Source organism: Coturnix japonica, unplaced genomic scaffold, assembly GCF_001577835.2.
Source record: "Coturnix japonica isolate 7356 unplaced genomic scaffold, Coturnix japonica 2.1 chrUnrandom485, whole genome shotgun sequence".
Lineage (NCBI taxonomy): Eukaryota > Metazoa > Chordata > Aves > Galliformes > Phasianidae > Coturnix > Coturnix japonica.
Window position 1 is genome coordinate 43506 of NW_015439880.1, and position 10622 is coordinate 54127.

The 10622-nt window shown below is 58.9% G+C and overlaps 1 protein-coding gene across 1 annotated transcript in view; it reads right to left on the reverse strand.

Moving 5' to 3' along the window:
• Window positions 1-10521, reverse strand: part of ADCY6 (adenylate cyclase 6) — a 26215-nt gene extending 15694 nt beyond the window's left edge. Inside the window, 11 exon segments of the mRNA XM_032441675.1 lie at window positions 49-190; window positions 300-458; window positions 2499-2626; window positions 3894-4008; window positions 4091-4212; window positions 4859-4900; window positions 4903-4962; window positions 4964-4987; window positions 4989-5012; window positions 6357-7362; window positions 10354-10521. Coding sequence (XP_032297566.1) covers window positions 49-190; window positions 300-458; window positions 2499-2626; window positions 3894-4008; window positions 4091-4212; window positions 4859-4900; window positions 4903-4962; window positions 4964-4987; window positions 4989-5012; window positions 6357-7361 — 1821 coding nt within the window. The 5' untranslated portion in view covers window position 7362; window positions 10354-10521.
• Between the last annotated feature and the right edge of the window lie 101 nt (window positions 10522-10622).

Genomic DNA, 10622 nt, shown 5'->3' on the forward strand with positions numbered 1-10622 from the left:
ACCCCACAGCCCCATAGCGCCCCACAGCCCCCTCTCCCCCCCGCTGACCCTCTTCTGGCTGCAGCCCACGATGAGGAAGGTCTGGATGTTGTGCTCCTTCAGATACGCGTTACGTTCCCCCCCGTGTCCCGGCTCCACCTCGTAGTCCCCATTCAGGTACTGCAGCGTGGCCCACGTGATATGGATCCGCCTATAGACACATATAGGGGATATACATCACATATGGGATCCATGAGCCCCTATGGCCCCATATATGACCCAGCCCCACACATGGCGGCTCTATGGGGCGGGGGTCTCACCCAGCTTTGCCCCCTGCTTCCATGTGGTTGGCTAATGTAACGTCATTTGACCACACATCGAACTGCCACTTGCGCAGCCCCAACACCCCGCAGTGCACGCGGCCGCTGTGGATCCCAACGCGCATGTTCACGTTCACACCCGTCACCTCCCGGACCAGCCTGGGAACGGGGTATATGGGGTTATGTGGGGTTAGATGGGGTTAGGTGGGGTAACATTGGGGTTATGTGGGGTTATGTGGGGTAACATGGGGTTATATGGGGTTATGTGGGGTTATGTGGGGGTATATGGGGTTAGATGGGGTATATGGGGTTATGTGGGGTATATGGGGTTATGTGGGGTTATGTGGGGTTATGTGGGGTAACATTGGGGTTAGATGGGGTTACATGGGGTTATGTGGGGTTACGTGGGGTAACATGGGGTTATGTGGGGTTATGTGGGGTTAGATGGGGTTAGATGGGGTTACATGGGGTTATGTGGGGTTACATGGGGTTACGTGGGGTTATGTGGGGTTATGTGGGGTTATGTGGGGTTATGTGGGGTTAGATGGGGTTATGTGGGGTTAGATGGGGTTAGATGGGGCTATGTGGGGTTATGTGGGGTTATGTGGGGTTATGTGGGGTTATGTGGGGTTATGTGGGGTTATGTGGGGTAACATTGGGGTTACGTGGGGTTACGTGGGGTTACGTGGGGTTACGTGGGGTTACGTGGGGTTACGTGGGGTTACATGGGGGTCTTATGTAACATTGGGGTTACATGGGGTTACATGGGGTAACATTGGGGTTATATGGGGGGCTGGGATAACACTGGGGTTAGATGGGGTTACGTGGGGTTACGTGGGGTTACGTGGGGTTAGATGGGGTAACATTGGGGTTATATGGGGTTAGATGGGGTTAGATGGGGTTACGTGGGGTTACGTGGGGTTACGTGGGGTTACATGGGGTTACGTGGGGTTAGATGGGGTAACATTGGGGTTATATGGGGTTAGATGGGGTTAGATGGGGTTAGATGGGGTTAGATGGGGTTACGTGGGGTTACGTGGGGTTAGATGGGGTTATGTGGGGTTAGATGGGGTTATGTGGGGTAACATTGGGGTTAGGTGGGGTTACATGGGGTTATATGGGGTTACGTGGGGTTACGTGGGGTTAGATGGGGTAACATTGGGGTTATATGGGGTTAGATGGGGTTACGTGGGGTTACGTGGGGTTACGTGGGGTTACGTGGGGTAACATTGGGGTTATATGCGGTTAGATGGGATAACATTGGGGTTAGATGGGGTAACATTGGGGTTACATGGGGTTACATGGGGTTACATGGGGTTACATGGGGTAACACTGGGGTTACATGGGGTAACACTGGGGTTACATGGGGTAACATTGGGGTTAGATGGGGTTACGTGGGGTTATGTGGGGTTAGATGGGGTAACATTGGGGTTACATGGGGTTACATGGGGTTAGATGGGGTTAGATGGGGTTACATGGGGTTACATGGGGTAACATTGGGGTGATATGGGGTTAGATGGGGGGCTGGGGTAACACTGGGGTCATATGGGGTTATATGGGGGTCTGGGGTAACACTGGGGTTATATGCGGTTAGATGGGGGTCTGGAGTAACATTGGGGTTATATGGGGGGCAGGGGTAACATTGGGGTTATATGGGATTACATGGGGAGCTGGGGTAACATTGGGGTTATATGGGATTATATGGGGGGCTGGGGTAACATTGGGGTTATATGGGGTTACACGGGGCTTTTATGTGGGGTTACATGGGGGTTATGTGGGGTTACATGGGGGTCTGGGGGTGTCCAGGGTTAGATGTGGGTCTGGGGTTAGATGGGGGGCTGAGGGGGTCTGGAGTTAGACAGGGGTCTGGGGGGTCCAGGGTTACATGGTGGTCTATGGTTAAATGGGGGTCTGGGGGGGTCTGGGGTTAGATGGGAGTCTGGGGTTATAGATGGGGGTCTGGGGTTAGATAGGGATCTGGTGGGGGGGTCTGAGGTTAGATGAGGGTCTAGGGTGGTTCCGGGGGGTATGTGGGGTTACATGGGGGTCTGGGGTGGTCCAGGGTTACATGGGGGTCTGGGGTGTCTGGGGTTAGATGGGGGTCCAGGGAGGTCCAGTGTTATAGATGGGGGTCCGGGGGGGTCCAGGGTTACATGGGGTCTGTGGTCCCCCCCCCACGGGCTGCCCCCCCCCACTCACGAGATGGCCTCGATCATGTCCACCCCCATCTCCACGCAGCAGTGAGCATGATCAGCTCTTGCTTCGGGCAACCCAGACACACAGTAATAGCAATCACCCAGGATCTTGATACGTAAACAGTGGTTCTCCTGCGGACAGGGGGGGATATGGGGCGGGATATGGGGCGGGATATGGGGCGGGATATGGGGCAGGATATAGGGCGGGATATGGGGCAAGATATGGGATATATTGGATATGGGGCGGGATATGGGATATATTGGATATAGGATATATTGGATATGGGGCGGGATATAGGATATATTGGATATGGGGCGGGATATAGGATATATTGGATATGGGGCGGGATATAGGATATATTGGATATGGGGCAGGATATAGGATATATTGGATATGGGGCGGGATATAGAATATATTGGATATGGGGCAGGATATAGGATATATTGGATATGGGGCAGGATATAGGGCAGGATATAGGGCAGGATATAGGATATATTGGATATGGGGGGTCCCCTTCATCCCTGGGCTCCCATCACCTCAGCCCAGCTCCCCAGTGCCCCATCCCAGCCCATGGGTCCCCACCATTCACACTGCCCCCCATTGCCCCCCATTGCCTCCTATTGTCCCCCACTGCCCCCCATTGCCCCGCACTTCCTCCCACTGCCCCCCAGTGCCCCCCACTTCTCCCCACTGCTCCCCATTACACCCCACTGCCCCCCATTGCTTCCTATTGCCCCCCACTTCCCTGTCACTTCCCCCCATTACCCACCCCACTGCCTCCCATTGCCCCTCCTTGCCCCCCATTACCCCCACTTCCACCAATTATCCCCCTTACCCCCCTGCCCCCCTTACCCCCCACTGATCCATGGCCCCCCTTGCCCCCATATTAACCCCATTGCACCCTGGGCCCCCCAATACCCCCCGATTGCCCTCCACTTCCCCCCATATTGCCTCTCCATTGCCACCATGGCCCCATTGCCTCTATTGCCCCCAATTGCCCCCCATTAGTTCCCCACTTGATTCCCATGGCCCCCACTGCCCTGCGACAATGCCCCCATTGCCACCAATTAATAGACCCACTGCAGCCCATTACGCCTCACTGCCCCCCATTTGCCCCCACTGCCCCCCACTTGCCACCGCATTGCCCCATAACCCCATTTGCCCCCATGGCCCCCCAATACCAACTGGCCCCCCTATTACCCCATTTACCATTACCCCCAATACCCTCATGACCCCATTTGCCTCCCACTTCCCCCCCATTTGCCCCCATTAACTCCACATCCCCCATTGTCCCCGCATGCTCCTATTCCCCCTTTGCTCCCATTGCCCTCAACTGCTCCCATTTCCCCCATTACCCCCCATTTGCCCCCCATCATCCCCCCATTGCCCCCCACCCACCGCCGCAGGGCGTTGTCGAATTCGCGCAAAGAGCTCGTTCAGCGTCATGACCAGCTCCTGAGCAGTGCACTGGGAGGCCAGACTTGTGAACCCTTCTATGTCAGCAAACAGGATGCTATGGGGGGAAAGGGAAAGGAAAGAGCCATGGGGGGGATGTGGGGGCGACCACCCCTGTACCCCCCCAGGTCCCCACGTACCTGACGTTGTCGTGTTTCTGGATGTAGATCTTGTGGAACATCATATCCTCCTTCTTGGTGTTGATGTCCTCCTTCATCTCCATGGCCACGTGCTGGGGCAGCACCGACAGCAGCAGCCGCTCCTGAGACCCATAGAGACCCATAGAGCCCCATAGAGACCCATAGGGACCCATAGGGACCCCTCTAGACCCATGAGAGCCCCATGAAGACCCAATAAGAGCCCATAGGGACCCCTCCTCTGAGACCCATAGAGCCCATAGAGACCATTAGGCCCACTAGGGACCCAAAGGCGACCAAGCCAATAAGACTCTATAGAAACCCTACAGAGCCCAAAAGAGCCCCATAGAGATTATCAAAGAGCCATGGGACCCCATAGAAAACCAATGAGACCCACAGAGGACCATAGGGCCATAGAGACCACAGTAGCTAAATCAAAGACCATAGAGACCAAATGGGCCCCATAGAGACCTATAGAGACCAGAGACCAAAAGAGCCCTAATAGAGACCCCATAGAGACCCAAAGAGCCCCATAGAGACCCCATAGAGACCCATCACCCACAGCCCCAGCCATCACCATCACCCCTTGGGGGTCCCCACCATCCCCAGCTCCCCACTGCCCCCCATTGCCCCCTATTGCCTCCCACTTGCCCCCATTTGCCCCCATTACCCCCAATCCCCCCCTTGCCCTATTACCCCCCACTGTCCCCCCTATTGCCCCCTATGCTCCCATTGCCCCCGCCATTGCCCAAACTCCCCCCTTGCCCCCACCTGCTGCTGTTTCTCCCTCTGCAGGTGCAGCCGTGCCTGGATATGTAGCCCGTGGTCTCCTGGAACGCTTTACGCTGCGCCACCTCGGCGGGGTAATGGGTGCAGGACCCCCACCACGTTGGTGCACAGGGAAGATGAGGGCGTTGGCACTGAGCTGGGGGGGGCAGCACCATCAGGACCCCCCAAACAACCCCATAACCCCAAATCCCCCCCCATAACCCATAACCCAAACCACCCCATAACCTAAAACCCCCCATAACCCACACCCCCCATACCCCAAACCCCCCCCTCGTAACCCACACCCCCATAATCCAGAACCCCCCCCCCCATACCCACACCCTCCCCCCAAACCCAACCCCCCCATAACCCAACCCCCCCCCTAACCCAAAACACCCCCCATAACCCACATCCCCCCCATAACCCCAAACCCGCCCCCCAACCCCAAAGCCCCCCATACCCCAAATCCCCCTAACCCAGACCCACCGCCATAACCCCACAACCCCCCCTTAACCCAGACCCACCTCCCCATAACCCAAACTCCCCATAATCCACAACCCCCCATAACTCCCAAACCCCCCCATAACTCCTTCACCCCCATGATCCCACATCTGCCCCATTTAAACCCAGACCCCCAATAAATCTCAAACCCCCCCAAAACCCAGAACCCACGCCCCCCCATAACTCCAAAACCCCCCATAACCCAGAACCCCCCCATAACCCAGTATTTCCCCATAACTTTCAAATCCTCCCCCAAAACCCCTCAAACCCATAACCCCCCCTCCCCCATAACCCGACCCACCCCATAACCCAACCCCTGGCTCCATGGGGAGGGGGCTGCAAGTGGGTAAAAGGATTGAGGTTAATGGACCTCGAAGGGGGGGGGCAGGAATTGGGGTCCATGACATGTGGGGCCATAGAGATGTGGGCCATAGAGATGGTGGGGGCCATGGAAGCAGTGGGCCATGGAGATTGTGGGGCCATTAGAGATGTGGGGCCATTGGAGATGTGGGGCCCTCCGGGGAAGCATATGGGGCCGTGTTGGTTTCCCCCATCCTTTTAGGGATCATAGACAGGGTTATTTATAGGGCTGGATGGGGGGGGGGGCACCTCCAGCATCCCAGCCCCACTGCCAGCCCCATTGCCAGCCCCACTTTACCCCCTTTACCCCTTTACCCATAGCCCCCATATAACCCCCCACCTCATCTATAACCCTCCCCACCCCCTTATAAAACCCCACCACCCTTAGCCCCGCCCCCTCCTTTAGCCCGCCCTCAATCACATCAACCCCCGCCACCCTTGGCGCCCGCCCCCTCCTTTTAGGCCCCGGCCCCTCTTACTTCCACCCTCCATTCACTCTAACCCCCGCCACCCTAGGGTCCCGCCCCTTCAGGTTAACCCTCTCAATCGCATATTCGCTCCCCACCCCTCGTAGCCCCGCCCCCACACCCCTCTCCTCCAATCACCTCCCTCCTCCCCCTCTTAAGCCCCGCCCCCTCACCTGCCGCCACAGCCGCGGCTCCTCCCCGCACAGATGCCACGTGACCCCGAGGTGCAGCACGGCCAAGATGGCGCCGGCCGTCACGGCGGCGCGCATGCGCACCGGCAGCAAAGCGTAGGCCGCGTAGATCCCGAACACGCTCCACCAAACTCCTTCCGCCGCCCCGCGAGGAGCCACGGCGGCCGCCCCGAGTAACGGCAGCGCCCCGAGCAGCCCCAGGGCCCCGTAACTCAGCGCCTTCACCGCCTCCCTCGGGAACAGGCCCCTCCCGCACAGCACCGCCATGACGGCCGCCATGATGGAAGCCACGATGAGCGCCGCCATGACGGCCGCGCGGGGGCTGCCGGGAAGGCAGTGCAGGAGGAGGAGTAGGCCGCAAAGCGCGGCCTGTAGCGACAACAGCACCGAGAGGCGGCGCCGGTTGAGTTGGGCGAAGTAACGTTGGTACAACAGCTCCAGCTTCGGGGACGGGAACCGGCGGGACCGGAACAACCGAAGGAACCGGCGGAACAACGGGCGGGAACGGGACGGGACGACGGGATCGGACGGGACCGGATCGATTGTGCGGGGATCGATTGGGCGCTGATCGATTGCTCGGGGATCGATTGGGCGCTGATCGATTGTGCGGGCATCGATTGGGCGCTGATCGATTGCTCGGGGATCGANGATTGCTCGGGGATCGATTGGGCGCTGATCGATTGTGCGGGCATCGATTGGGCGCTGATCGATTGCTCGGGGATCGATTGGGCGCTGATCGATTGCTCGGGGATCGATTGGGCGCTGATCGATTGCTCGGGGATCGATTGCTCGATGATCCGCCCCCCCGTCGCTCTCGGTGTGATCCCGGTTCCGGTTCCGGTCCCGGTTCGGTTCCGGTTCCGAGTCCCGGATCCGGCCGCAGAACGGGGACGATCGCGGCGGCGCTTTGGGGCCGTTGTTGGTGTCGCCCCACGGCGGCTTCGGGCCGGACGGACGGGGAACAAACAGGGACCTGAACCACGACATGCTGCAATGGGGATATAGGGGATAGAGGGGATATAATGGAACCGAATGGACCGGAACCGGACGGAACCGAACCCAAATGGAACCTGAGCCCTAATAGGGACCACACTGAACCACGACATGCTGCAATGGGATAGAGGGGATATAGGGGATATAAAGGGATATAGGGGATATAGGGGGTATAGGGGGCAGAATAGGGAAACTAATGGACCGGAACCGAACGGAACCGAACACAAATGGAACCTGAGCCCTAATAGGGACCGCGCTGAACCACGACATGCTGCAATGGGATACAGGGGATATAGGGGATATAGGGGATATAAAGGGATATAGGGGATACAGGGGATATAGGGGATATAGGGGATATAGGGGGCGGAATAGGGAAACTAATGGACCGGAACCGAACGGAACCGAACCCAAATGGAACCTGAGCCCTAATGGACCCAAAGCCAAATAGACCCAAACCCAAATGGAATCTGAACCCAAATGGACCCAAAACCAAATGGACACTGAGCCCTAATGGACCCAAAGCCAAATAGAACCTGGACCCAAATAGGGACCCAGACCCAAACAGACACCTGAGTCCAAATGGACCCGAACCCAAATGGAACCTGAGCCCTAATAGGGACCGTGCTGAACCACAACATGCTGCAATGGGGATATAGGGGGGTAAAGGGGACGGAATATAGGGGGGGATATAGGGGACGGGCTATGGAACCTAATGGACCAGAACCGAACCCAAATAGGGACCTGAACCCAAATGGACCCTGAGTCCAAATGGATCCAAACCCAAATGGACACTGAGCCCTAATGGACCCAAAGCCAAATGGAAGCTGGGCCCAAATGGACCCAAACCCAAACAGACACCTGAGTCCAAATAGGGACCTGAACCCAAATGGAACCTGAGCCCAAATAGACTCGAACCCAAATAGACCCAAAACCAAATGGACACTGAGCCCTAATGGACCCAGACCCAAATGGACCCAAAACCAAATAGAACCGAACCCAAATGGAACCTGAGCCCTAATAGGGACCGCGCTGAACCATGACATGCTGCAGTGGGGAATAGGGGGGTAAAGGGGATGGAATATAGGGGGGGGATAAAGGGGACGGGCTATGGAACCTAATGGGGTGTGAGGGGAACTAATGGAACCGGAACCAAATGGACCCGAACACAAACAGAAACCTGACCCCAAATAGACCCAAAGCCAAATGGAACCTGAGCTCAAATGGACCCAAACGGGGACCCAGAACCAAATGGACCCAAAGCCAAATGGAACCTGACCCCAAATAGGGACCTAAAGCCAAATGGACCCGAACCCAAATGGATACTGAGCCCAAATAGGGACCCAGACCCAAACAGACACCTGACCCCAAATAGGGACCCAAAGCCAAATGGACCCAAAGCCAAATGGGGACCTAAACCCAAATAGGGACCCAGACCCAAATAGGAACCCAAAGCCAAATGGAACCTGAGCCCAAACGGACCCAAACCCAAACAGACACCTGAGCCCTAATGGGGTCCAGTGCTGCTCACCCGCCCCATCAGCCCCCCAATGGGGTCTGTGCCGTGTGGGGTCAGAGCTCAAATGGGGTCTGAATCCACACAGAGACCCCAGCCCAAATGGGGTCCCCCAGTGCTCACCTGCCCCAGAGCCCCGCACCCCATAGCGCCATTATGGGGTCTGTGCTGAGTGGGGGCTGAGCCCAAATGGGGACCAAACCCAAATGGGGACCCAAACCCAAATGGGGAACCCAAACCCCAAATGGGGAACCAAACCCAACTGGGACCAACCAAATGGGGGACCCAAACCAAATGGGGGACCCAAACCAAATGGGGGACCCAAACCCAAATGGGGACCCAAACCCAAATGGGGACCCCAAACCCAAATGGGGACCAAACCCAATGGCCCAACCCAAATGGGGACCCAAACCCAAATGGGGACCCAAATGCAAATGGGGACCCAAACCCAAATGGGGAACCCAAACCAAATGGGGACCGCAAACCAAAATGGAACGGCCAAATGCAAATGGGGGACCCAAACCCAAATGGGGACCCAAACCCAAATGGACCCCTGAACCCAAATGGGGTCCTGTGCTGCTCCCCCACCCCAAAGCCCCCCAGCCCATCTGTGCCCAATGGGGTCTGTGTGCCCCTACATGGGGGCTGAGCCCATAGCGAGACCTGAGCCCAAATGGGGGCTGAGCTTAAATGGGGTCCCCCGGTGCAGCCCGACCCCCCCCAAGCCATCATATGGGATCAGTGCCCCAATGGGGTCGGGACCCAAACAGCCCCGAGCACAAATGGGGCTGAACCCAACCAGGACCCCACAGTGCTGAGCCGAACCGAGACCCCCCACCCCATCAGCACCCAAAGGTGGCTCCGAACCCGAACGGAACCGGCACCCAAATGGGCCCTGACCCCCCCCAAACCCCCCCACCCCATTAACAGCCCATTAATGGGGTCCGCACTGAGACACGGTCGGCGCCCCCCCCCCCCCCCATCCCATCAACACCCGAACGGTTCCGAACCCAAATGGTCCCGAACCCAAATGGTCCCGAACCCGAACGGGCCCCGCAGCGCCCTGCACCGGGATGGTGTCGGTGCCCAGAGGGTCCCGCAGCGCTCAACCCCCCCCGCCCCATATGAGCCCAGCGCCCCATCAGGGTCCCGCGGCCGGTTCGGCGGTTCCCGGTACCGGTCCCGGTTCGGGGCCGAACCGCCCGACCCGCCACCTCCCACCGACCGGCGCGTCCCAAAAACGGGCTCCGGGACCGAACCGGGACCGAACCGGGACCGCACGGACGGGACACGTCGGTACCGGACCGGGAGGGCACAGCGGTACCGGGAAGCCCCGAACCCCGCGGCCCAAACGCCGCCAATTCCCCGCCCGGTACCGACGGCCGGTACCGCCCCGCACCGCGCAGCCGCTCGCCGTCCCCCCGCCCCCCGGTACCGACCCCCGGTTCCGACCCAGCCCCGGTTCCGACTCACCTCCGGCCCCGCTCTCCCCGCTGTTACGCGGCCGTTCTCCCCATCCCGTTCCCCATGGCCGGTCCCGGTCCGCCCGGTCCGCCCCGCCCGGATCCGCTCCCGGCCGCTCCCGGTCGCGGCCTTAAAGGCGCCGCGGCGTCTCGGTCCGGTTCGGGTGGGGATGGGGGGGGGGCGGTTCGGTCCGGTTCGGTCCGGTCCGGGTTGGGGGGGTGATGGGGGGGGTGATGGGGGGGTCCGGAGCTGCGCGCGGTGCGGGGACACGCGTGGGT